This window comes from Podarcis pityusensis, assembly GCF_964106645.2.
Source record: "Podarcis pityusensis genome assembly, chromosome: Z".
Lineage (NCBI taxonomy): Eukaryota > Metazoa > Chordata > Lepidosauria > Squamata > Lacertidae > Podarcis > Podarcis pityusensis.
Window position 1 is genome coordinate 23,784,455 of NC_138044.1, and position 27,411 is coordinate 23,811,865.

At 46.9% G+C, this 27,411-nt stretch overlaps 1 protein-coding gene and 1 pseudogene across 2 annotated transcripts; one reads left to right on the forward strand and one right to left on the reverse strand.

Annotated features, from left to right (window-relative positions):
• The first annotated feature begins 5,057 nt into the window (after positions 1-5,057).
• Positions 5,058-10,098, forward strand: LOC308468802 (tigger transposable element-derived protein 1 pseudogene; annotated as a pseudogene). Its single transcript, XR_013991560.1, has 3 exons — positions 5,058-5,194; positions 6,295-7,455; positions 10,089-10,098. The product of XR_013991560.1 is annotated as a tigger transposable element-derived protein 1 pseudogene (transcript).
• Positions 10,099-19,212: 9,114 nt separating this feature from the next.
• LOC308468803 (uncharacterized protein) lies at positions 19,213-20,693 on the reverse strand (the record flags this gene model as incomplete). Its single annotated transcript, XM_080991216.1, has 2 exons — positions 20,320-20,693; positions 19,213-19,625 (listed from the first exon to the last, which is right to left on the reverse strand). Exons 1-2 carry the CDS (start codon positions 20,654-20,656, stop codon positions 19,213-19,215), a joined length of 750 nt encoding a protein of 249 aa, XP_080847342.1. The 5' UTR covers positions 20,657-20,693.
• Between the last annotated feature and the right edge of the window lie 6,718 nt (positions 20,694-27,411).

A 27,411-nucleotide genomic window follows, 5' to 3' on the forward strand; every position in this document is an offset into this window, starting at 1 on the left:
CTTTTATTTAGGGAAGCCAAAGTGATCTTCTGTGATCTACCGCAGATGTCCCAGTGATCTACCAGTGGATCACGATCTACCTGCTGGCCATGCCTGGTGTAGAGGACGCAAATAGCAGTAAGGTTTTATCCCTCGTGATGCTACAACCTGAGCCCATCCTAGAATGCTAGAAAACCCAGGGCTAATTAAAGAAAGTGCTTTGCACACTGCGTACTTAAACTATGGCATTCATGCCAGCAAGAAGTGATGGTCATCAGCTTGGGTGGTTTGAAAGAGGATTAGACAAGTTCATGGGGGACAAGGCCATCCATTGCTAACAGCCATAATGGAGCCAGAATGCCTCTGAATGCACACTGTTGGGAATCACAAAGGGGAGACTGCTGCTGTACTTGGGTCTTCCCATGGGCAACTGGCTGGCCAATGTGAGAATAGGAACCTGGGCTGGACAGTCCTTTAGTCTGATCTGGCCGGGCTGCTCTTTTGCTTACGTATCATTGCTTAAAGGAAGAGAGAGAGATGGGTCGTCTTTAACAAGTGGTGATTGGAGCCTTCTTCTGTTTCCAGGTCGGATCATGGTTTTCCTTTTCGCAATGATATGCGGTGCCGTATTATTATTTGGCTTGTACCGCTGTTGTACCAAGGGTTACAGAGAGATTTGGCGTCGGAGGAGAAATCGCAGTCTTGCAAGAGCAATCAGTGACTACTACAATCGGGTCGAAGAGGAAAATATTGATCCACTTGATACGCTTGATGTCCCTCCATCTTTCTTTACGGTTATGCCACCATATGATGATGATGATCAGGAGTCCAACAACAGTGATTGGCGCCCTCGAGAAGATGTGGATTACCCCCCGCCCATCTCGGTTGCTCAGATCCATAATACTGCAGATGCCGAGGCTGAGACCTGCTTTTTGGGACACAGAATTGTTCCTGAAGCTGCTTCTGAAGCCAACCTGGAACTGGAGTCATTACTAAAAGAATGATGTATGGAGGGCGGGGGAAACAGATCTGCCTTTAAGAATATTTTTTTGCATGTCATGCTGGATCATTATGAATTGCTATATGAAATTAATATATAATATAAATATGAAATAAATCACTATATGAAATATATAATATAAATATGAAATAAATCACTATATGAAATATTTAATATAATTATGAAATAAATCACTCCTATAAATTCATGCTTAAAAGATGTGTGTCTGGTGTTTTGTCCTAAAAATGAAACCTTCTCCTTCAAAATGACACTTGAAAGGACTTCTCCAACTCTAGAAGGCCCAATGTCTAAAAGGAAGTAGCGTGTATGGGATGATTTTGCCCAACCCTGAGGTGAGGAGGCAAAGGAATTGCTGCCAGAGGCCTTGCATGATCCCTTGATGTGAAGAGCTAGCTCTTGCTGTCATTGCAGCCATCTATAAAGAGACCAGAAAACAAGAGCCATAGAGGTTGTCCTCCAAGCAAACTCCTTAGATGCTGCTGGGGAATACAATACAGTACTGTAGTGAGTTTTTGTTGAGGTGCCCTATGAAACTCTTGGGTGCAAAGGGAAGGTACTCTGGGCCACCTTAATTCTAAAGTGGCAGCTCCTTTTTGAGGTGCAATCTTTATTGCACAAGCCAGGGGCAGGTTTGCAACATTACTATGGGAGGTGTATACCACATGATACCCTCAAGGCCTTTTAAAACTTTTGAACTGTACTGATGGCTTCTGTATACCAATCCCAAAGGGGCAGAATAGGCAAGTGGCAATGTATGCTTGCTGGGGCTGATGAGAGTTGAAGTTCAGCAGCAACCAAAGACCCAAAGTTTCACATACCTGCATTATAGGAAAAATAAATGTATCAAAGCAACTTAAGAAAATAAAAATGGATAAAATCCACTAAAAGTCAAATTTAAAGGAGCAGTTTTTGTACAATACAAGTTTCAACAAAACAATTAGGACAAGTATTGTCCTAATTGCTTAAATAATTTGGGGTGAAATTTCTGCTGGTTGCTAATTGTTGGGCAGTGCATGCACCGATGCTGGCCCAACTGCGCTGGCTTCCAATTAGTTTCTGGGCCCAATTCAAAGAGCTGGTTTTGACCTATAAAGCCTTAAACGGCTCAGGACCACAATACCTCAAGGACTGCCTCTCTCCATATAACCTGACCCAGCCTCTGCAATCATCATCTGAGGTCCTTCTTCCTGTGCCTCCTCCATGAGAAGTCCAGAGGGTGGCAACAAGAGAATGGATGTTTTCAGCAGTGGTTCCCCGTTCGTAGAATGTTCTCCCCTGGGAGGTTCACCTGGGGTCTTCATTATACAGCTTTAGGTGCCAGGTGAAAACACTCCTCATCAATCAGGCCTTTGGCTGATTGACATCCAATGGCCTTTTAAATGAATTGTGGAAGGGGGCCCCCTGTGTTAATGGTTTGCTTTTGTTCTTATTTTTATTATGTATTCTGCGTTTTCTATATTGGAATTTTATGTTGTATATGACCCTAAGATCTACAAATGAAGGGCTGTATACAAATCTAATAAACAAAATGAATAAATAAGCACAATGGTTGTGTGGTGGGGCAAAATTGCCTCCCTTTTGAACCCCGCCCCCCCATTACAATGACAAACATTACTGAATAGTTAGCTGACTAGCAAGGCAGTCTTAAGGACTGCACTTCTTGCCCGGCACACTTTTGCACTGTGGCCACACCCATTCTGATGTGCAGCTGACCTTTCCCCTGTAGGTTGGATGGTGGTTCAATATAGTCCTTGGCCCTAAAAAGTTTATTAATGCCTAATCTATCCCAGTAATGTCTATTCCAGTCTTCTCCCCTAGCTTAGTGTATGCCGGACATTGTTGGACTACAATTTCCATCAGTCCAAGCATCACTGGTACTACCATTCTGCAGAGGCGGTTGCCTCAAGCAGAGGAATCCTTGCAGGATCCAGGAGTGGAAGCTCCCACAGCTATGCCTGCTACTTCTGAGGCCTGTGGCCTTTATCATGTTAGATACAGTGTTTTGAGAAACGCATTGTGTTTACTAGTTGTTTTGACTGCAAAATCTTCTACAGAGTTGCAGGGGCAGAAAAAATGTGGGAAGGCCTTGAGGCAGTAAGTGACCAGCCGATTTCTGTTTCCAGCCTGGAGTTCACTTAGGTACATATACACGTTAGTAATCTTCACAATCTCTGGGGTTTCTTTCTTCAAGCTGAGATGCTGCTTGTTTCCACAAGCAAAAATCCATTGAAACGGGGCACATACTCTATAATGAAGGCTACCATGAATAATGCTATACAAATAAATATATCAAGATTTCTCACGCCATTTGTATAATCACAAAAATAGCATAATAAATTTGGGAAAATATCTACAACATACGTTTCATTATTAGTGGTCAATGTATAAGTTCTCAGTTCATGAATTGGTTTAAACAATTAGGACGAGGAGGAGGAGGAAGAAGAAGAAGAAGAAAAGGGAAGAGGGACGGGAATGGTGGGGGGGGTAGTTATGCTTCTATTATTCTACTTAGTGCGGGGGGGGGCCCTTGTGTCAGCATTACTTGTATGGGTTCTCTTATTATTCACTTGTTGTATTTCCTTGGTGGTGAGAGAGTGTGGCTTAAGGTGTGGTTGGTTGTCTTTGGTTGGCTGTAGTGAGAATTGTTTTTGTGAGGGAGTGGGGTGTAAGTGTGTATTTTTGAATCAGGTTAGCTAGATTGATATGTATGTTGTTGGCAGATTCTTCTTGTTGTCTTGTTGGGCTGTGTATGTGATAAAGGGGAACCAAACCAGGTTGAAGGCGTCTTCTTCTATTTGTCCCCATGTCAGTTTCTTTTTATTGTTTAGTTTTTCCTAATAGGGACGTGGGTGGCGCTGTGAGTTAAACCACAGAGCCTAGGACTTGCCGATCAGAAGGTTGGCGGTTCGAATCCCCGCAGCTCCTGTTGCTCGGTCCCTGCTCCTGCCAACCTAGCAGTTCGAAAGCACGTCAAAGTGCAAGTAGATAAATAGGTACCGCTCCGGTGGGAAGGTAAACGGTGTTTCCATGCGCTGCTCTGGTTCGCCAGAAGCGGCTTAGTCATGCTGGCCACATGACCCGGAAGCTGTACACTGGCTCCCTCGGCCAATAAAGTGAGATGAGCGACGTAACCCCAGAGTCGGTCATGACTGGACCTAATGGTCAGGGGTCCCTTTACCTTTACCTTTTTCCTAATAAGGCTGTTTAAGGACCTCCAACATTGCCACTCATCCTACAGTGTGGACCCAGGACACAATCAACAGTGAGAACCAAGAGCACAACCATCTGGAAAATCTTGGACCTCCTCGACTGCTCTGCCCCTCCTCCAAAACCCAGCACCACATCCTACTGATTCTCAGCCACCATATCCTAACAATGAAGTCCGACTGCCATATAATGTTGAGGTTCCTCATGGCAATCCATCTCCATGGCCCAATTCCACTACTGAGTAGTTTCATCTTGCAAATTATGGAGTTCCACAGGATGAGGCAACAGTGCGGTTTAATCATGCAAATGCTAGAAACACAGAGGTTCAGTTTTTTGCTACATGGAGTTGTTCATGGACATCAGTGCATCCTATGGACCAAACAGTAAACCAGCAGCATAACTGGAGCTGCACTTCTACGTAATGAAAGAGACTGGTGCACCCACCAAAGCAAAACTCCACACTGCACAACCATAACTTGCTTTTATTACTATCTGAAGATCCAAAGGCAGTGTACAACATTAAAAATATAATTTACATAGCATAATAATAAAAAACAATAAAACAACCACAGAAAATATAAAAACAAAAGTCCCTCCACATTTAAAAGGCCATAGATTGTTTACTAGCTGAAGGCCTGGATAGAGAGAAATGTTTTTGCCTGGTGCCTAAAGACATGTACAGTGGTGCCCCGCAAGACGAACGCCTCGCAAGACGAAAAACTCGCAAGACGAAAGGTTTTTTCATTTTCGAGTTGCTTCGCAAGACGAATTTCCCTATGGGCTTGCTTCGCAAGACGAAAACGTCTTGCAAGTTTGTTTCCTTTTTCGTAAAACTGTTAAAACCCAAGGTGCATTGCTTGAAGAGGTGCAGTTGCGACTTGACCTCGAGGAGCAACACATTGCACGCGGTGTGGTGGCCTTTCTGAGCTTTTTAAAGAGTTTGCTGGATTTTTGAAGCTTTTCCAAAACTTCTTTTGCAGCTGTTTGGTAAGTTAAACTTTTAAAACTTTTTTTGGGTTTTTTGGATTTTGGGTTGGGGTGTTTAGAATTCAAGGACTTGGTGTTGGGGAGGGGTTTGCAAGAATCTGGGAGTTTGTGTGGTTTTTTTCTGCATTTTTATGGTTTTCTGTGACCATTGGGCCATGTTGTTGTTTTTTTTTAAATATCTGGGTTTTGAATTTTTGAATTTCTGTGTGCTGGGTGGCTGGGGGAACAGCTGGGGAGGGGTTTGCAGGAATCTGGGAGCTTGTGTGGTTTTTTTTTTTTGAATTTTTATGGTTTTCTGTGACCATTGGGCCATGTTGTTTTTTTTGGAAAAAAATTTCTGGGTTTTGAATTTCTGTGTGCTGGGTGGCTGGGGGAACAGCTGGGGAGGGGTTTGCAGGAATCTGGGAGCTTGTGTGGTTTTTTTTTTGAATTTTTATGGTTTTCTGTGACCATTGGGCCATGTTGTTTTTTTTTTGAAAAATTTTCTGGGTTTTGAATTTCTGTGTGCTGGGTGGATGGGGGAACAGCTGGGGAGGGGTTTGCAGGAATCTGGGAGCTTGTGTGGTTTTTTTTTTTTTAATTTTTATGGTTTTCTGTGACCATTGGGCCATGTTGTTTTTTTTTTTTGAAAAAATTTCCTGGGTTTTGAATTTCTGTGTGCTGGGTGGCTGGGGGAACAGCTGGGGAGGGGTTTGCAGGAATCTGGGAGCTTGTGTGGTTTTTTTTTGAATTTTTATGGTTTTCTGTGACCATTGGGCCATGTTGTTTTTTTTTGAAAAAATTTTCTGGGTTTTGAATTTCTGTGTGCTGGGTGGCTGGGGGAATAGCTGGGGAGGGGTTTGCAAGAATCTGGGAGCTTGTGTGGTTTTTTTTTTTTTTTGAATTTTTATGGTTTTCTGTGACCATTGGGCCATGTTGTTTTTTTGGAAAAAATTTCTGGGTTTTGAACTTCTGTGTGCTGGGTGGCTGGGGGAACAGTTGAGGAGGGGTTTGCAACAGTTGGGGAGGGGTTTGCAACAGTTGGGGAGGGGCTGGGGGAACAGTTGAGGTTTTTGAAGACTTTGGTGATTTTTAAAGCTTTCCCAAAACTTCTTTTGCAGCCATTTGAGGATTTTGAAGACTTTGGTGATTTGCAGCCATTTCGTAAGTTAAACTTTTAAAACTTTTTTTGGGGTTTTTGGATTTTGGGTTGGGTGTTTGGAATTCAAGGACTTGGTTCTGGGTTTGAATTGCTGAATTTCTTTTTCTTTTTCTGAGTTTACAAAGGTAACAGCTGTGCTGCCATGGGACCCAAGAAGACTGCTGCTGCAGAGGAAGAAGGAGAAGGTGACGCTGGAGATGAAGAAGGAGATCATCCGGAAGCACGACAGTGGAATGCGTGTGACGGACCTCGCCAGGGAGTACGGCAGGAACCCATCGACCATCGGGACCATCCTGAAGATGAGGGAGAAGATCCTTGCAACTGATGCAGCCAAGGGAGTCACCAGGATCGTGAAGAACCGCCCAGCTGTTCTGGAGGAGGTCGAGAAGTTGCTGCTCATCTGGTTAGAAGAGAAGCAGCGTGCAGGGGACACAGTGACTGAGGCCGTCATTTGTGAGAAGGCCAAGGCCTTGCACGCAGACCTCATCCGGGAACAGCCAGGAACCTCGGCCGAGCCAGAAGTCTTCAAGGCAAGCAGAGGCTGGTTTGACCGGTTCAAGACGAGATCTGGAATCCACAGCGTGGTCAGGCATGGAGAGGCTGCCAGTTCTGATGTTCCTGCGGCTGAAGACTTTGCCTTGGAGTTCCTGGAGGTTGTGAAGATGGAGGGCTACGTTCCACAGCAGGTCTTCAACTGCGACGAGACCGGGCTGTTTTGGAAGAGGATGCCCAAAAGGACTTTCCTCACACAGGAGGAGGCCAAGTTGCCTGGCCACAAGCCCATGAAGGACCGTCTGACCCTGCTCTTCTGTGCCAACGCAAGCGGCAACCTGAAGATCAAGCTCCTGCTGATGTACCACTCGGAGAACCCACGGGCCTTCAAGAAACACAAGGTCGACAAGGAGCGGCTGAGTGTCATGTGGCGATCCAACAGCAAGGCTTGGGTCACACGTGTGCTGTTTGTGGACTGGGTCAATCTTGCTTTTGGCCCTGCTGTCAAACAGTACCTGCTGGACAACGACCTGCCGCTGAAGGCTTTGCTTCTGATGGACAATGCTCCTGCTCATCCTAAAGGCCTTGAGGTGGACTTGTTGCAGGAGTTCAGCTTCATCAACATCACGTTCCTGCCGCCTAACACCACGCCACTGCTCCAGCCGATGGATCAGCAGGTCATCGCCAATTTCAAGAAACTCTACACCAAGGAGGTTTTCAGGCGCTGCTTCGAGGTGACTGATTGCACCACCATCACCCTGCGGGACTTCTGGAAGGACCACTTCGACACCGTCACCTGCTTGAAGATGATCACCACGGCCTGGAACGGGATCAGCCAGAGAAATTTGAATTGCACTTGGCGCAGCCTGTGGCCGGACTGTGTGGCACCAAGTGACTCTGATGCACCAGAGTCAACAGTGGTGCAGGACATTGTTGCCTTGGGGAGGACCATGGGCCTGGAGGTCACAGAGGAGGACTTCTGCGAGCTGGTGGAGGAGCACGATCACGAGCTGACCACCCAGGAGCTGGTTGAACTGCAGGCAGAGGTTGCGCAGGAGCAGGCCTCGCTGGAAGAGGAGGAAGCAACTGAGGAACGGCCGTCCTCCAAAGAACTGAGGGACATTTGCCAGAAGTGGAAGGAGGTGCAGGCTTTTGCAGAGCGGCACCACCCTATCAAGCACGTGGCACATGACCAAGCGAACACTTTTGATACGACGGTCATGTTGCCTCTCAGGGAGCTGCTGAAAAGGCGGATGAAGCAGCAGACCATGGACAGGTTCCTCAGCAAGAAGCAAAGAGTGGAAGAGGAACCTTCTTCGAGTGGTCCCCCAGAGTCTTAGAAAATGTAATGTACCCTTTTTTGATTTTTAAATGTTTTTCCTGTCATGTTTAGAAACTTAATTTATTGTTCCTTCAATTTTTGATATGCTCTTTAAAGTATGTGTGACTTTAAAGAGCAGTTAATAAACTATTGTTGTACCAAATTTGGCTTTGATTGGACTTTTTTTGACCATAGGAACGCATTAATTGAATTTCAATGCATTCCTATGGGAAACCGTGCTTCGCAAGATGAAAAATTCGCTAGACAAAAAAACTCGCGGAACGAATTAATTTCGTCTTGCGAGGCACCACTGTAATGATGTTTCCAGACTAGCCTCTCTGGGAGCCACCACAGAAAAGGCATGTTTGCGATATGTCAGCCTATGGACCTCTAGAGGAGAGTGGACACTGAGAAGGGCCTCAGGTGACAAGCACTGGGTCCAGGTTGGTATGAGGAGAGGTGGTCCTTAAGGTATTGAGGTCCTGAGACATGTAAAGCTTTATAGGTCAGCACCAGCACTTTGAATGGGGCCCAAAAGCAGCATTATATGCTCGACTTGTCTTGCCCCCATGAGCAACCTGGTTGTCAAATTTTGTACCAGCTGAAGTTTCTGAACCGTATTCAGAGGCAGCCCCATGTATAACATATCAGAGTAATCTAACATAGAGGTTACCATAGAGGAGGCCACAGAAGTTATGCTATCCCTGTCCAGATAGGGCCGTAGCCGAGCCATCAGCTGAAGCTGACAGAAGACACTCTGTGCCAGCAAATGGGATCCTCCTTAATGAGGGTCCTGGTTGCGCGTGGGCCCCTAAGCCACCCCCACGGGGAGAGTTGTTGCCAGGCGTTGCCCAAGCCTTTGGGCCCCAGGATCGTGCTTGGCTGTTTGGGCCAATCGGGGCAGTTGGCGCGATTCTTGGGGCCTATAAAAGCAGCAGCGCGGCATAACTAGGGGAACTTGCCTCATGCTGCCAAACACCCGCCCTCCCTCCCTAGTTTTAGGTGCTACTGCTTTGGCCTTGCTTTGGATTGGGTCGCCTGCTTTGGAGCAGGGGCTGGGTAGGAATTTTTCCATTTGGCAGATTGGATGTAGTCACTTGGTTTTCGCCTACCCCCTTAGCAATCGTCACAACTTTGTAAGGTTTGGCGGTTAGGCATTGGCTTATTGAAGTGTGTGGGAGGGGAGGTGCGGCCATCACCTGCCCCTCCATGAAGAAGGGTATTCCGGTAAAGGAATCTGGGGGTCCTGGATCTCGTCCAAAGTCCACTTGAGGGGCTAGGGCCATACCAGGACCACAGGAACCCCGGGGTGAGCTTTGTTGGTCTTCATCGATGTTGCTCTCTCGTTTGGTGTTTACCCTTTCAGACTTCCAGCCGGAGAGGCAGGAGTCAGTTATAGTCTGTTGCCAATGCCTAAGCCAACACCGCTCACTTTGCTGTAATCAATAAAGTTGTGGCCTAAATTTTGCCCAATAACTTAAACTAAAATTACGTGTCAGTGTGAGGTTATTTCAGGCGCAAAACCACCTGGGCCTCAAGTGACAGCAATGGATCCAGGAGCACCCCAAAGCTACGTACCTGCTCCTAAGAGGGAATGTAACCACCTCAAGACCAGGCAGTCTCCCATCCAACCACTAACAGTGCCTCTGTCTTATCTGGGTTGAGCTTCAGTCTATTGTCTCTCATCCAGTCCATTACTGAGGCAAGACACCGGTCCAGCACATCCACAGCCACACCTGTAGATGTAAAGGAGAAATTGTGCCAGGAACAAACACTCTAGATCCCCATTCAGCTGGACAGAAAGCCTGAAGAGAGGAAGAGGATTTCTGTAGACCACAGTACTCCCTGATCCCTGGCCCTCAAGTTTGCCCCAATGCTGTGCGAAGGATCCAGGTGGGGACAGCTGGGGAAGACTAACTCCATCCTGTTCACCCACCCAGGTCTCAGTAATGCAGGCCAGGTCAGCCTTCTCATCCACAGTCAAGTCATGGATGAGAGACTTTATTCATGGCTAATCTGGTACTCAACTGCAGCAGCCATAGACCTGAGGGCTGGCTGATAGGACCATCACAATTCTTCAGGTTGGAAAGAGTGTTGGCACACAATCACCAATTGTCTCTCATGTCCGTCCTTTATCCTTTTTGCCCTACCTCCCACACCATACCTCACCTTGCCCAGAACCAATGTGATTGGGCCCCCACAGCTCTCCCCAGTTCTTCCTCCCCAGGCACATTTTCCCACCTCCCTAGAGAGCTGCTAAGATGGAGACTTGGGAAAAATAAAAGTACAATGAATCCTAGACTTAGATAATAATAATAATAATAATAATAATAATAATAATAATAATAATAATAATTTATACCCCGACTTCCCCAGCCAAGGCCAGGCTCAGGGCGGCTAACAAGCAATAATAAAAATAAGTTGAATGAATACAACTTAAAAACAAAATTAAAATACAACATTAAAATATTGAAACATTAAAATATTAAAATGTAGCCTCATCGCAGGAGGAGAAAGGAAAAGAAAAAAGAAAGAGGGGGAGGGAATCAAATTGGCTCCAAGCCAAAGGCGAGGCGGAACAACTCTGTCTTACAGGCCCTGCGGAAAGAAATCAGATCCTGCAGGGCCGTGGTCTCATGAGGCAGAGCGTTCCACCAGGCCGGAGCCAGAGTTGAAAAGGTCCTGGCTCTGGTTGAAGCCAATCTAACTTCCTTGGGGCCCGGGACCACTAGGGTGTTGCTATTTATGGACCTTGAGGCTCTCCGTGGGGCATACCGGGAGAGGCGGTCCCGTAGGTACGAGGGTCCTAGGCCATGAAGGGCTTTAAAGGTCAGAACCAGCACCTTAAATCTGACCCTGTACTCCACCGGGAGCCAGTGCAGCTGGAAAAGCACTGGGTGAATATGCTCCATGGTAGAGACCCCGTGAGGAGCCTCGCTGCAGCATTCTGCACCCGCTGGAGTTTCTGGGACAGCTTCAAGGGCAGCCCTGCATAGAGCGAATTACAGTAGTCAAGCCTGGAGGTGACCGTTGCATGGATCACTGTGGCCAGGTCGGGGCGGGAAAGGTAAGGGACTAACTGCTTGATGCGGCGAAGGTGGAAAATAGTTTGGCCTTGTAAAACCCCTTGCCCTTACTGGAGGATATGTTGTTGGAGAAACAAGGGTTCTGATCCATTGGCCTGAACATATTCCTTCTAATATCATCACTGAACCCAGTGCAGTTAGCCTACCTATCTCTTCTAGAGGAACAGATCTGGATATTGTTGGAGTATGAGGAGGAGAAACGGGACTCTTCCCCATGGAATCTCTCTTGTACTTCCACTCCAAGAATTATTTTTACTCTACCCATCCCTTCCTCCAATATATATAGGTGAAGTACTTCAGATCTGATGCCCTGCAAAGTTATTTTTTACATTCTTTTAGTTCAAATAACAATTCTCTGTTGGCAGACAAGTAGATCAAAAACCAGAATTTACCCAACTGCTAACAGGTTGAAGTCCGGGCAGAAATACAAGCCATTTTGGGTTGTCTCTGATGGTAGGAACAGCGCCCATGCCGCTTGGGCACCCAGAGCGGCGCACATGCCATGCACCTGGGGGGCGGGGCAAGCCACCCAGAGAGGCAATTGGCATGGTGATTGGTGCCCATTGGGGGCAATCAGTGCAGTAATCAGTGCCCAGGGGGTGATCGGTGCGGCGATGGGTGCCCAATGGGGGCAATGGACACAGCAATGGGCATCCAGGGGGGCGAAGGGTGTGGTGATGGGCGCCTGGGGAGCAGAGCAGTGATCTGCCATGAGGGGGATTTTGTCACCCTCCTCAGAGATGACAACTGGGCAGTGTGGACAACTGGGGCGCCCTGCCCCCCCTTCCTACACCCCTGATTAGAAAATGATTTTTGATGTAAATATTTGAGCCTTCGAAAAAAGCATGGTAGTATTGAACATACTTTTAAGGCCCAGCATCAGGACAGATTTGAGGGCCAAGGAGTAGGGGGTGTTGTGGTCTATAGAAATTCTCTCTCTCCAAGCTTTCTGTCCATCTGAGTGGAAATCTAGAGTGTTTGTTCCTGGAACAATTTCTCCTGTACATCTACAGGTGGGTGTGCTGGACCAGTGTCTGGCCTCAGTAATGGACTGAATGAGATGGCATTGTACAGTGGACGCTCGGGTTGCAAACGTGATCTGTGCAGGAAGCACGTTCGCAACCTGCAGTTTTCACAACCCACAGTGCCACGTCTGCACATGTGTGGGTGGCGCTTCTGCACTTCTGTGCATGCACAAAGAGCAATTTAGCACTTCTGCGCATGCACAAGTGCCGAAACCCAGAAGTAACCCGTTCCGGTACTTCCAGGTTCAGCACAGTGCGCAACCCAAAACTGTGCAACCCGAAGCATCTGCAACCCAAGATATGACTGTATATTCTTTTCCTACAGGGCAGAGTTAGTTCTGTGCTGCCTCAGCAGAGATTACTAAACTGGTAAATACAAGACACGGTGTAAGTACAACCCAGAAAGTTGTTGGTTTGGCTGAACTACCCCAGCTGCCAGTAGCAGGGAAGACACCATCTCATAGCTGGATAGCTCAATTGGTAGCTCGGGGGGAAGACTAGAAAACCCTCGTGCTCCCTCCCAGCTCTGCAGTTCTATGCGTCTATGATTCATCCCTGCAAATGATGGTTGTGTTGCACTCAAAGCACAGATGATGCCCTGAAAATAATCTCTGCAAATGGGACCAGTGAAGACATGATGTATCATTGTTGAACTGCTACACAACAGCTTGTTACGTTTACTTTGGGACAGGGGTGGGAGAGATGTATTTTGAGTCAGCTTGATCTTTCCCATAAATGATTTTGTTTGCATGTCTGTTCCTACTTTTCATATTTATTGCCTACATAGAGACAAGCGCGGGGGGGGGGGGCACCTTTGTGCAGTTACCATGGGAGTTAATATGTCATGTATTATTCCTTGAGCGGTCAAGTACAATATTTTCCTATTGCCTAGAATAGACACACGGGGGGGGGGGGGGAATGTGGCTTCAGATTGGGAGGACATTGTCATACCTGCTGTGGAGCCTTCTCTCCCCCTGTGTGTGACTAAGTAGATGGGCATGAGCCTAGCTGACCAGATAAAAGGGCTGGCCACGCAACCATCTCTCTCTTACTCCCTTACTTTCTTACTCTTACTCTTGCTCTCCGGACTCTTAGTCAGCACATGGCTCAAGCGTCACAAGCAGAAAGTCTGAGATGTAGCTCAGACGTCTTTTCACTGAAATCCCAAGATAAAGCCTGCCTTCAGATGACTGCCGTGAACTGAATGTGAGTAAAACTTTGTTCTTACGTTTGAAGAAGACTGTGTTTTTGTATTATTATTTTAAGACGGAAATAAATGGGAAACTTACCAGGAACAGTGCAGACTGGACAAGCCAGACTGGATTGCTTAATTAAAGGATTCTAATGAATAATCAACTTTCTTCCAATAACTTGCAAAGGGAATGTGCTCTGTTGTTTGCTCCCTAGTGTGAGTGAGGAGGGAAGATATCAAAACAATACATCCCCTCCTACCTTCCTTAACATTCCTACATTATGTTGTCCCAAAGCACTTTTGTTTGATCTTGAGATTTGTATGACCACTTCTATATACAACCCCTCAAGAAGCAAAGCAGGCAAACCTTGATGGGTGCCTCACTAATCTATTGCTCCTGCAATGCAGGAAGCTGTTTTTATAGCACAAACACTTGTCCAAATTTATGTTTACAAACCACATGTACCAATTCAATAAAAACATGTGATTTGATATTGGTCTCTGTCTTAAATTGATTGGTCTCATTCTTGGGTCACCAACGTGGTGCCCACATGTACCTACAGAGGCACTTCCTTGTGTCCTCAGGGTTCCCTGCATTCCCTGCCTCACCCTCACAAAACTAGGGTTTAAAGATGTCTTTGGAGCCTAGCTTTCATATGGTGTGTGTTACACCTGCAGAGTGGAAAGCAAACTTCTAAAATACCAATTGACTTGAAGGGAATTTGAGGGTGTGTGTTTGCAGTGTGTACATGGTATCAATGGTTTGCAAAAGGGCCAAAGAAATTTTGCGATCTCTAGTCTAACTTAGCTTTAGCTGGTAATTGGCATCCTCTGACGGAAAGCTTTACCTGCCTTCCACAGCTCTCATTGTCTTGATTAGCATGTAAGAGTGCAACAGCAAGCACAAGAAAATAACATGCTTGGTGTGTGTGTGTGCGCGTGTGCGCGTGCTGTTCACACAAATAAAACATTAAATTAAACAGTAAAACAATGTAAAAAAGACAGATAAAAGCAGGGTAACACAGTACAGGTAAAACTGAACTAACAGAGATTCCTGTTCTCTATGTGCCGCAGTTGAATTTCAATATGCTTGGTGTGTATGCTTTGGGCAGAAGAGGTGCCCAAAGAAGATGCTTTGACACACAGTTTAGGAAATGGAAAGTGCCAAATGGAGTTAGACTGTGAGCTGGTGATGGGCCCTTGGCATGAAGTAACTAAAACCAATGATGAGTCAAGAGAGTTTAAAATGGGAAAAACTGCACATGCTCAGAGTATCTTCTTCCTTTTCTATCAATATTGGAAAAAATGTTGGCACCTTATTTCAGGTATTTCTTTTGCATGGAAGTGGTGGCTTTATTTTGAGAACTTCACCAGGGCCCCCAGGCACCTTAACCTAACCATAGCTTTTGAGTTTACTCCAGAGTAAACATGCATGTGCATTGCAGGGGTTTGGACTAGATGAGCCTTGGGCTCCCTTCCACCCTATGGTTCTAGTATGTATGTATGTATGTATGTATGTATGTATGTATGTATGTATTTATTTATTTTAATATACAGCTATTCAGCCAAAGATCACAAGGCGGTTCACAACATAAAAATACAAAATGAGAACACAAAATACTGAAACCCCCCACAAACCAATAACCCTTGTCCCACACGGTTTAAAAGGACATAGATTGTTTTATTAGCCAACGGCCTGGTTATACAGAAATGTTTTTTTTCCTGGCACTTAAATATATATATTGAACACTCCAGAGGAGCCTCCCTGGGGAGAGCATCACACAAATGGGTAGCCACTACAGAAAGGGCCAGTTCTTGTATTGTCGACCTCTTGTCCTCCAGTGAAGCAGCAACAGGAAGAAAGGCTTCAGATGATGATTGCAAGGGGGGTCCAGGTTGATTCCTATGATTCTGTGTGCTTCTTCAGTTATTTGGAATAAACACCATTAAAATCTGAGCAAAATGAATAATATTGGGCTGTAACCACATACAGCCAGGATACCAATTACAGAACTGCTTCTGAGTAAAGATATCATACTATTAAAGAACTACCGTATTTTTCGCCCTATAGGACGCACCGTCCCATAAGGCGCACCTAGTTTTTTTGGGGGGAAATAAAGGGGAAAAATTTATTTCCCCCCCAGATGCGGGGCTGGGGTGGGGGAAGCCCGAGCTTCCCCTGACCCCAGCCCCCAGAACAGGCAACTCTCCGCAAGCTGTGGGAGCCCGGTGACAGGCTCCCACGCCTTGCGGAGAGCTGCGCGAAGCCTGGGCGCGCTGAGCTCAGTGCGCCCAGCCTTCGGCATGCAGGCAACTCTCCGCAAGCCGCGGGAGCCCAGCGCAGGGCTCCCGTGCCTTGCGGAGAACCGCGCACCGACCCCTCTCGCTCTCCAGGCTTCAGCGAAAGCCTGCATTCGCCCCATAGGACGCACACACATTTCCCCTTCATTTTTGGAGGGGAAAAAGTGCGTCCTATGGGGCGAAAAATACGGTATATGCCTTCCCACAAGTATGCATTCTAAGTATATTTTGTAGTGGAAATTCGCCTCTTTTCAGTGGAGTTCACATCCAAGAAGGTGAGTTCAGAGATCTTGCTGGAACCAGGAACCTGCTACCACTTCTCCCACCACCTGAACCCATGTGCCTCCCCCACCCCAGCTCAAATGAAAGAGCAGCAGCAGAGGAGACAGCTGCAGAGACCAAAAACTAGTTCAAAGAGGACTTGAACTTCACATGATGGCTGCACTAATCATTACTCGGAACATGTAATGCTGTAATTTTGTTTAAAAAAATCTTTTTCATAAGCACATCAGAATAAAATAAAACACACTGAATAATTAAATACTAAATTTAATTAGTCCTAAGAATCCTAGCATGGATGATATCTGTTATGGGGACGGCTAGTTAATATGTGCAACAAGCGGCCATTGTGCACATTCACCACACCTCATGGAGAATGTGCACCCAATGCATCCGTGAAGAGGGAATTGTGCCTATTTCCTAGTCAGCATGCATAACGTCCCAAGAGGTTTCAGGGAATGTGCATATCTGGCCTGTATTTGGTAGATTTTCCATGCAATGCGCACACACTCTGGTCACGGCCTCCAGGACATAGGCCCTTTTTCTCTCTGAACCCCCTTGGCTGCTTCTGGACCACTGCCTCTTCTTACGCAGCCATAACCTTCCCTTTCAGTAATCAGATGAGCAGTGGGGTCAGTCAGAATCAGAGGTGATGGGGGAGGGGGAGCTGAAGAAGGGCTCCCCAGCAGGGGAAAAGGGGCTGCGAAGGAAAAGGTGTGATGCCCATCTGATCCATGCCACGGCCATTTTGGGCCCAGTCCACCACTGGCAAGTGGTCTGACCCCTGCCTTTCCCCCCAGCTGGCATGAAATGCTCTCAGTTCCACTAAAAAAAAGGGCAGGCCACATTGCTGCTTCTTTCACAGTTCTTCAGAATTGTACGCAAGCTATACCTCTATGCTGCTTTGCCCATCCTCAATTCCCTGTTTTGAAGTTGTTTGATGTTAGAAATGCCGTCATATTGATGGAAGGATGCATTCACCTTCTCTGACATCCCTCCAGAGGCTATGCATGTGGCCTTTGTAACTTCTCCAAACTGCAATCCAAAGGGAGCTTCAGAACTTGAGGAAATGGCAGGGCCACCACTGGATTTGCAGTCCTGCTGCTCATGCCAGCAGGAACAGCATCAGAAGGGGAGGGGCAAATTGCTTCATGTGTGAAGCCATCATATGATGGTATCTGGCCTGACTTGGGCTCCAGACTGGCAGAGCAATTTGGATGTGCTTCTCTGTTAAGTCATGATGCTCCCCTGGCTGAGTTTGGAATGCTCCCATGCTGTGCTTGTGCCCTGCCAACACATAGTGCTATAGACTTGAATAAAGTGTGGCAGGGAGAAGAGGAGTGGGCCGCCTTTCTCCCATCAACAGCTGGATTCTCTTGGAGTAATCTCTCAGCAGAGGGTAGAATCAGAGATGCTTCACACTCTTCTTCCCCCACTTCCTCCCCCCTCCCCCGACCTCTTCTCCCCTGCTGGCTGGTTGAATCTTCCCTCCCCATGATTCCCATGATGACAGAAGCTTGGGGGGGGGGGGTACTTCCATCAGAATTGTGGAAGAGGGAGGGGAGGTTTAAAACATTTTGCTCCCTGAAAAGTGGGGTGAACTGCCTAAGGCCCGACCTCATGGAGGGCAAGGAGGGAGCAGAGAGAGAGAAACAGGAACATTAAGGGCGAGAGCACCCAAAACCCTCCCACCAGTTCCACAGTCTGGCTCAGTGTGTTTTTACATGAGTAGAATGTGTCCTTTTATTTAAAATGCATCTCTGAGTTATTTGTGGGGCCTGCCTGGTGTTTTTATGTGAGTAGAAGGTGTGCTTTTATTTAAAATGCACCTCTGGGTTATTTGTGAAGGGCAAGAAGGGAGCAGAGAGAGAGAGCACCCAAAACCCTCCCACTAGTTCCACAAGCCAGCCTACAATCTTTGCCTGAGACAATCACCAGGGTGACCTGTGACTGTTTAGGGCAGGGATAGGCAACCTAAGGCCTGTGGGCCAGATGCGGCCCAATTGCCTTCTCAATCTGGCCCATGGATGGTCCGGGAGAATGTGTCCTTTTATTTAAAATGCATCTCTGGGTTATTTGTGAAGGGCAAGAAGGGAGCAGAGAGAGAGAGCACCCAAAACCCTCCCACCAGTTCCACAAGCCAGCCTACAATCTTTGCCTGAGACAATCACCAGGGTGACCTGTGACTATTTAGGGCAGTCTTTCTCAACCTGTGGGTCCCCAGATGATGTTGAACTACGACTCCCATCATCCCTAGCTAGCAAGGCCAGAGTTTAGGGATGATGGGAGTTGTAGTCCAACAACACCTGGGGACCCACAGGTTGAGAACCGCTGGTTTAGGGTCTTTAATCAAGTATAGGGTAGTGGTGAGAGTGTTGGGCTAGGGATGGGGAGAGCAAATCCCTCCTTCTCCATGGCACTCCTTGGGCCACATCTGGACATTTACTGTCTCGCCTACTGGCTCCTTGGAGGAAGTGTAAAATATAAACAGAATAGAAAGCAAATAGAATTGCATCTTCAAGAGCTAATCAAGGCTAGAGATCTAATGGAGGCAGTTAAACTGCTGCGCCACATCATATCAAATCCCACCTGCAACAGAATTTAGTCAGAAGATGGAAAATTAGAATTGAAGAGACCAGGTTGCAAAAAACACATTTTTATTGATTATTTGGTGGATACATTGACAAATGATACAAACATGATTCTATGCATTCAAGAAGCAAATGATTCAGGACCCGTCCGGGCTTTCCTGATTTGCCTCTGCAGGAGTCATACACAGAAATGGTTATACAATGAAAGATTAAGGAAACCTCAGAGATTATTATATGGCAAAAGAAAAAAATACCCTCCCATAAGACAGACCCCCGGCTTGTGCCAATATAGAGCAGGTAACAAGCCTCCCATAGGAAAAGTCAAACACAGTGATGCAACATGCTGAGCCACAACAAGCTTTTCAGTGCACATTCAATGCATACTTTAAGCACATGACATAATGATAAAAACACCTTATTACAACAAAGCAGTGACTGATAGTATTGAATAATAGTAGGTGACATTCTAGTTAATAGATTGCAAGACATCCTCCTCATAGGATCAGCTAATTTCCCTGATTCTAAAAAGCATGCTGTGGGTGATCAGCTTTAGCAGGGGAGCCTAACCCCTTAAATTAGAGGAGGGTCTCCTACTTCTTCTCTGACCTAGCCGGGGTTTTTTTGCCGCCCTGGTTTGGCTGTGAGGCAGAAGGAGGGCCAATTCGGAGTGGGACAAATCCTGTTGGATACCACATGATGGTCACATTCTCAGAGCCCCTAGCTTGGGGCTGCACACTCGGTGGGCTGCCAGATGCAGCAGCAGGAGCGTCACGGACACTCTGAAGACCCTCTGCACCAGCAGGCGACGGTGCAGCCAATGTGCTGGAGCGGTCGGAGGAGTCATGGGATCTATCAGAAGGGGTGACCTCTAGCTCGATCCCTTCCTGTGCTTCGCGGGTGGATCGCTTTCTACGCCAGAATATCTTGTAAGTACGGTAAACAGCCAAGTAGAATACCACGCTAGCAGCAACTCCTCCGGTAAACAAAGTCACCCTCTCCAACTCTGAAACAGAAGAAAGACTGTGATTAGTGCTTGTTCTGCTACCCATTTGCTCGAGAGTTCGGCTCAACGGGACAAACTGGACTCCCCAGGAATGGAGCAGGGGATTTTGAATTCCAAAACTAGGAGGAGCGCGGATATGGCTAGCATCCTAAGGTAAAGTATCTCAAACTGAAGCCATTCTTCAGGAGTCAATACGCCAAGAAATAAAGTCCACCGCATACTGAGTACAGGAACTACCTTCCCCTCCTTCTTCAGGTACCAAGATAAATATGCTAATATTCTCAAGGAAAGGAAAGTGTTTCATAGTAACCGAAGTCTTACTACACTCATCTGAGAAGACTCCCTGGGACAAACGTTCCTATAGGGGAGCAGCCTAGAAAGCAGGACACTCCGGACTTTTTCGGGAAAGTTGCCCACTCCCCACCCCGTGTACAAATCTTGCCAAACTCTTTCGGAGCTACTTGCATGCCCGTCAGCAAGCTAGTCCGACGGCGGCAACCCAGAGTCTTCTGCGCATCACCGCAAGTTCAAGAGCGGGACGAACAGAAATAGAAGGAAATGGGAACCAGCTGGGGAGCGGGGAACCTACGTCTAAAAGAGAGAGGACGGCAGGGTCGCATGCAGAATTAGGGGCAGCGCGCAGGTAGTGTTCACCCAAGGTACTAAGATATAGAAAGAGAGGTGGTCGCCTTACGGGTCACTGGAGGCGAAGTAGGGCACTGCTGTGGTCCGCCGTCGGTGGGGCGCGCTGGGGAGCCCTTGGCGAGCTCTTCGAAGGAGCAATTGCGCATCTGATCGCAGGTCCCGCAGCAGAACTTGACTTCGGCGCCGTCGGGTTGCCCCGCGCACTGGAAAGCTTCCACCACTGGCGGCTCGGACCCGTACAGCCACTGAGCGCACATCGATCCGTTGGTCTCGTTCAGCATCAAGGGGTCTTCGGTGGGAGCAGGGGCCGTGCTCTGGGTCTCGCCGCAAGGCAGAAGGCGCAGCAACAGCAGCAGCAGAAGAGCGAAGAGCAGAGAACACTTCATGGCGGCGCAACTGTCAGCTGGGCTCACCTCGAAGAACTGACCGACTCTCTCCAGCAAACGAACGAAGTCTGCCTGGCTAGTGTAACCCGCCCCCCACACGGACAGGTCCGTCCCACTCAAGCGCAGCCAGTCAGAGACAATGTCCCGTTATCAAACATCCTCTCTTAAAGGCTGCATAGGCGCTGTATCCGCTGGGGCGGCCCCGATTCTGGCTGCACGAGCGCTCCGAGCAGAAAGCCAGCTTACACTGGAAGCCAGACCCTTGGTCTATCTCCCTAGGTGTCCTCTCCGCTATACGGCAACTCTTCTCTGGGCTTTCAAAGGGGGGCGGTGGGTGGAACATTCCCGACCCTGCCCGGGAATTGAACCAGGGACCTTGCGCCTTCGATGCAGGTGCTCTAGTATAGAGAACTGGTGGAGTTTAGAGGCATCGAAACGCTCCCTTCCCGTGGCAAGTGGGCGCCAGAAGCTCCAGAAGCGGACTGAAATTTGTCTCCTTCCAGGTTGGGGGGGGGGGCTATCCCCAGGAGTCTACCCAAGCTTACTCAGGAGTAACAGAACAAACTTAGTTGGTCTCTAAGGCACTATTAGCCAAAATCCATGTTTGAGTTACAAACAAACGGAGCTTGAAGATATAAACTCGCAAGAAAAGCTCTGTCTAGACGCATCACTCTTTAGAAAAACAGCTGGCTCTGCCGCTCCAAGCTTGGACCACTCATGAGTCTCCGTGGTTCAGAGGCGCTCCTTAAGGGGCAGTGTGGTGCAGTGGTCAGAATGCTGTCCAATAACCTTGAGGCAATTAGTTTCTCTCAATCTAACCTACCTTGCTATGTGCTTCAACACCCCTCCTCACACCCAAAAAGAACTCACTAATGTCACCAAGATAAAACTTTGCCACACCAAGTTCAGATACCTAGGGGTACAAATAACCAGAAACCTCAATAAATTATACCTCCACAACTACAAGCCCCTGTGGCGAAATATAAACAAAGACCTAAAGAGATGGAACAACATGAATTTCACTCTTTCAGACAAAATAGCCATGATCAAAATGATCACCCTCCCAAAACTAACCTACCTATTCCAAACCCTCCCAATCTGGATTCCCCCAACCCAACTTCACAGATGGCAGAGAAAACTACACTCTTTTATCTTCTCACAGAAAAAACCAAGAATAAGCCCCAAATACCTGCACCTCCCCACCTCAGAGGGAGGATGGGGAATCCCCAACATAGAAGCATATTACAGTGCCAACCAAATACGCCATATAATCCCATATATACTAGAAGATGAGACAAAACAATGGATACACCTAGAAAGGGACACAATTGAAAATACCTGCACTACAGCATACCCACTCCTCCCAAACAAACTAAGGAAAATTCCCACAACACTTAACAGGTACACACAGACCATGCTCAAAGCATGGAAAACAGAAATAGGCAAACTATCCCCAACCCCATCCCCACTAACTCCCCTGGCACACCACCCATTATTCCATCACACAGCACAAAACCTCCAGATAAAAACCTGGCAAACCAAAGGCTTATATTGTCTAACAGACTTCTATAAAATAACAAACCTTTGTCAACACAAGAAATACAAGGCAGACTAGAAGACACCCAAATGTCCTGGTTAGCACATCACCAATTACATGCCCTCTTAAACAATCCAGCAGTAAAATCAGCAGCAACTCAGCCACTGACAACCTTCGAAAACCTCCTCCTAACAATAAAGGGACACGGTAAAGGGATGGGATCCACAGTATACAAAATAGTACTCCAAAATCCCACAAACTCCCTAGACACAATCAAAAAACAATGGGAGGATGACATAGGCTATGAGATTAACCCCACTCAATGGACCAGAATGTGGTCTAAACCCCACTTTAAATCCATATCAACAAAAAGAAAAGAACTCACTCTGAAAATCACCTACAGGTTGTACCTAACACCAAGAAAACCAGTGCTAATATGCCCAGGAATTTCACCAAAATGCTGGAGAGAGTGCACCTGCACAGGCACATACCTCCACATGTGGGTACTGGGTAGGTAAAGGTAAAGGGACCCCTGACCATTAGGTCCAGTCGTGGCCGACTCTGGGGTTGTGGTGCTCATCTCACTTTATTGGCCGAGGGAGCTGGCATACAGCTTCCGGGTCATGTGGCCAGCATGACTAAGCCGCTTCTGGCGAACCAGAGCAGTGCACGGAAACACCATTTACCTTACCACTGGAGCGGTACCTATTTATCTACTTGCACTTTGACGTGCTTTCAAACTGCTAGGTTGGCAGGAGCAGGGACCAAGCAATGGGAGCTCACCCCGTTGCGGGGATTTGAACCGCTGACCTTCTGATCGGCAAGTCCTAGGCTCTGTGGTTTAACCCACAGTGCCACCCGTAGCACCATTCAAATAAATGGCAATTATAAACAGAGGTTGGGTGCCCAATTGTGAGAGGTTATTCAGCTGTGATTCCTGCATTGCAGGGGGTTGGATGAGATAACCATTGGGCTTTTCTTCCAACTCTACAGTTCTATCTATGACAGTTCTCATCTATGCTGCTGTTTCCTGGATGGCCCCCTCCCTCATTAGGCCATGTTGCTTTCAAGTGTTGAGCACATTACTGCCACTTTCTGCAGCCCTTGCCTCCCACTTGAAAGGAAGCTAAAGTGTGGGGCTCTGCATTTGATCACTATCAACCTTGGTTAGCCACACTGTCTCTTAATCTCAGGATCATGCGTTCCAGGGGCATAGGAAGAGGGGGCGATGGGGGTGGCCTGTCCTGGGTGTCATCCCTGAGGGTGTGTGTGACGACCCCCCCCCGGACAGATTGCTGTGCTGCCCCCTGGGCACCGATCACCACGTCGATCGCCCCCCTGGACGCCAATCGCTGCGCTGGTCGCCCCCAATGGGCGCTGATCACTGCCCCTAATGCCTTCCTGGGCACCAATCCCCATGCTGATCGCCCCCCCTGGGCAACTTGCCCCGCCTCCCAGCTGCACAGCATATGTGCCGCTCTGGGTGCCAGAGAGGCTAGCTCTGCCACTGATGGGTTCAAGCCCTATGTTGGGCAAAAAAATTCCTACATTGTAGGGGGTTGGACTAGATGGCCATTGGGTTCCCTTCTGACTCTTTGATTCTATGCCATTTCTGTTGAAAGTTTAGGTGAAACTCAACTTGCAGTAAGGGGTTTACATTGGGTTATAATAGACCTCCAGGTTCCTAGGCTATTCCTGCACCTTTGACCTATATGCTGATTTCTTTGTCCTTTGAAGTTTAGCCGGACACAGTCTTAACTTGCAACCCACTTACAACTTCCTCCCATTTGCACTTCAGGATGAGAGTTCCTCTTGGTTCTGTTGTCTGAGAACAAGCATGGTTGGCTTGGTTTTCTCTAGACCGATTTGAGATGGGGATTGTATGCAGAAGAAGCACCTCTAACTAATGGTGTATATAAGACTGATTTTTCAGAACCCCAGAGTGAATGTGTGGCTCAATCCCTCCAGAAGGGTGACACAAATGTGGAACTTTGGCACAGAAAATTTGGCCACTGAGACATCAAAGCCATTATGGCTATACAGTACTGCACAAGGAGCTTGAAAGAAGAGTACTGTAAGGGTAACTCAGGATGCTTCCATCACCAAAAAGTGTGTGAACTACATTACTGTACTGGGAAATGGCAAAACCTTCTTTTCCTCCATGTACAGAGCAAAGTACCAGAGTACTTGATGTTGTTCACACACTAATAATATGTTTTCCACTGAATGTTCCCTCACAATAGAAAATTTAGCACCATCTAATTTTCTTAGATGCTTTCTCAAGATAAAATGTTGCATATATTCTTAAGGAGAGATGTGAAACCATGGAGGTGTTCAGAAAATACCTCACCATGGTGAACAACAAGTTCCAGAGGAAACCCAAAATTTTCATGAGCAATGATGGTGGTGAGTACACTTCACACCACATGAGAAACCTCTTGGAAGAGGAAGGCATTACACAGCTGAGGACTGCACCCTACACCCTGCAATAGAACTCAGTTGCAGATAGAAAGTTTTTCTCTCAGATGCCTGGTAAGTGATACAAATCTCCCCAAACATATGTGGGGAGACACAGTATCCACTGCAGTGTACCTCCAAAACATACTGCCTACTAAGGGAGCTATACACTTGTGGGTTGTAACCCACTGGTGCAGTTAAGTACAACATTACCTGTTTTGCTAGAGTGGACATGCAGGGGATGTTGGTCCAGCCAGCCAGTTGAACTTCCTGTTACACCTGGCTGGAGCATCCTTCTTTTGCATGTGACTAAGCAGATGGGCATGACCTTTCCAGACCTGGTAAAAGGCCAAGTCACGTAGCCACCTCCCTTCTTCCCCTCTTTCTTTTTTGTCCTGCCTGTTTCCTGCTTCACCTGGACTACACTGTTGGCTCTCAGCCAGCAGTACTTGGGTTATCTCCCATATGGGAGATATTTGTACTTATTTGTAACCTCAAGCCTTAAGCCTGTCTTCAGGGATCACACTGTGCTAATCGTGAATAAACTTCTTTTGGTTACTTACGAGTAAGACTGTTGTGTCTTTATTCTTTTAGGAGGGATTTGAGGGATTTTAACCAGGAATAATAGAACTTAAGAGATTCTAACGAGTCTGTAACCAGTTTCCTGCTGTGTAATAGGGGAATGCACTCTGCTATATGAAGAAACTTGCTAGCGTGAGTTAGGAAGGATAATATTAATAAATATATCCTCTCCTGCTACCCACAACATTCCCATAACACTCACCTTTTGAACTTTGGCGTGCAAGAACATATGTGACCCCCCCATAGGCAAAAACCAGACTCCAGAGCAGAACTAGGAATCGTGGTAGGATATGCTTCTGGAGGCAAAGGATACAGAATTTTAGACTTAAAGATGGGAGAGATCAGTGTAAGTAAGACATGTAGTTCCTTTTGATGAATGGTGCAAAGCTGATAAGAGAGGAACTGCAATAGATCTTTCTGAGCAACCAGAGGAAGAATCCCAAGCTCTTGGGTGCTTCCCCAAACAGGTATACTGTACAGTGGTAACTCGGTTTAAGAACAGTCTGGTTTAAGAACGATTTGGTTTACAAACTCTGCAAAACTGGAAATAGTGTCCCGGTTTGAGACCTTTACCTTGGTCTAAAAACAGAATACAAACAGTGGAAGGGCACTGGTGGTGGGAGGCCTCATTAGGGAAAGCACGTCTCGGTCTAAGAATGGTTTTGGTTTAAGAACGGACTTCCAGAACGGATTAAGTTCATAAACCAAGGTACCACTGTATGTCAGTCCAGATCTGTTTCCTATTGTCACAGCATCCAGATGGAGCCATGAAGAGGAAGTAGAAGCAGAGGGTCAGGATCCTAGCTGCTTCCTCCTCCTCCTCTTTCTCTTCTCCTGTGATCACTCATAGCTGAGTAAAATTGTCTTCCATAAACAGGGTTTTAACAATGAGTCTGTAAGTGACTGTGGAGGCCAATTCTGGATCCACATGTCCTTGCACAGTGGGGGCATTGGTTTCTGGGTGAGAGTTGATCATGGTGTGGATTTGCCAAGCGTGCCTTCCTCTTAGCATGATTCTCCCTTGTGTCCTGTGTTTGAGTGTCTTCAAAGCCCATGACACCTTTGGTAAAGGCTGTTCTCCAATTGGAGCACTCGCAGGCAAGTGTTTCCCAATTGTTGGTGTTTATACTTCATTTTTTAAGATTTGCCTTGAGACAGTCTTTAAACCTCTTTTGTTGACTACCAGCATTATGCTTTCCATTTGAAAGTTTGGAATAGAGTAGCTGCTTTGGAAGACGATAGTCAGGCATCCGCACAACATGACCAGTCCAACAAAGTTGATGTTGAAGAATCATGGCTTCAACACTGGTGATCTTTGCTTCTTCCAGTACACTGGTATTAGTTCGCCTGTCTTCCCAAGTGATGAGTAAAAATGTTCGGAGACACTGTTGATGGAATCTTTCAAGGAGCTGGAGATGGCGTTTATAAGTGGTCCATGTTTCACAAGCATACAATAAGTTTGGTAGTACAGTACAATAGCTTTGTAAACAAGCATTTTGGTTCCCCTGAGAATGTCCCGGTCCTCAAACACTCTGCACTTCAATCGGGAGAAAGCTGCATGTGCAGCGCTCAGGCGATGCTGGATTTCGGCATCAATGTTGGCCCTTGTAGAAAGATAACTGCCCGAGTAGGAGAAGTGATTAACATTTTCCAACGTTAAACCATTGAGTAGGATTTGTGGCACTGCAAAAGGGTTATTTTGTACTTTTTGGTGCAGCACTTTGGTTTTTTGGATGTAGAGCGATAGGCCAAGCTTTTCGTAAGCTTCTGCAAAGATATTTAGGGTGGTTTGGAGGTCATCCTCTGAGCGTGCACACACTACGTTGTCATCAGCATACTTAAGCTCTATGGCAGAAGTTAAGGTAAACTTACTCTTTGCTTTCAGCCTGCTCAGATTAAAGAGCTTTCCATCTGTTTGATATATGATTTCTACTCTAGTGGGGAGTTTCCCTTTGACAAAGTGTAGGATCATGGCAATGAAAATAATGAATAGAGCTGTGGTGATAACACAACCCTGTTTAACATCTGATCCCACTGTGAATGGTTCACTTTGAGAGCCATTGTTATCTGCGATTGTTGCTATCATATTATCATGGAGGAGCTGAATGATGTTCACAAATTTATCTGGGCAACCACCAAGATTCTCCTAGACCGCAAGATCTGCACAATCCCTAGAGCC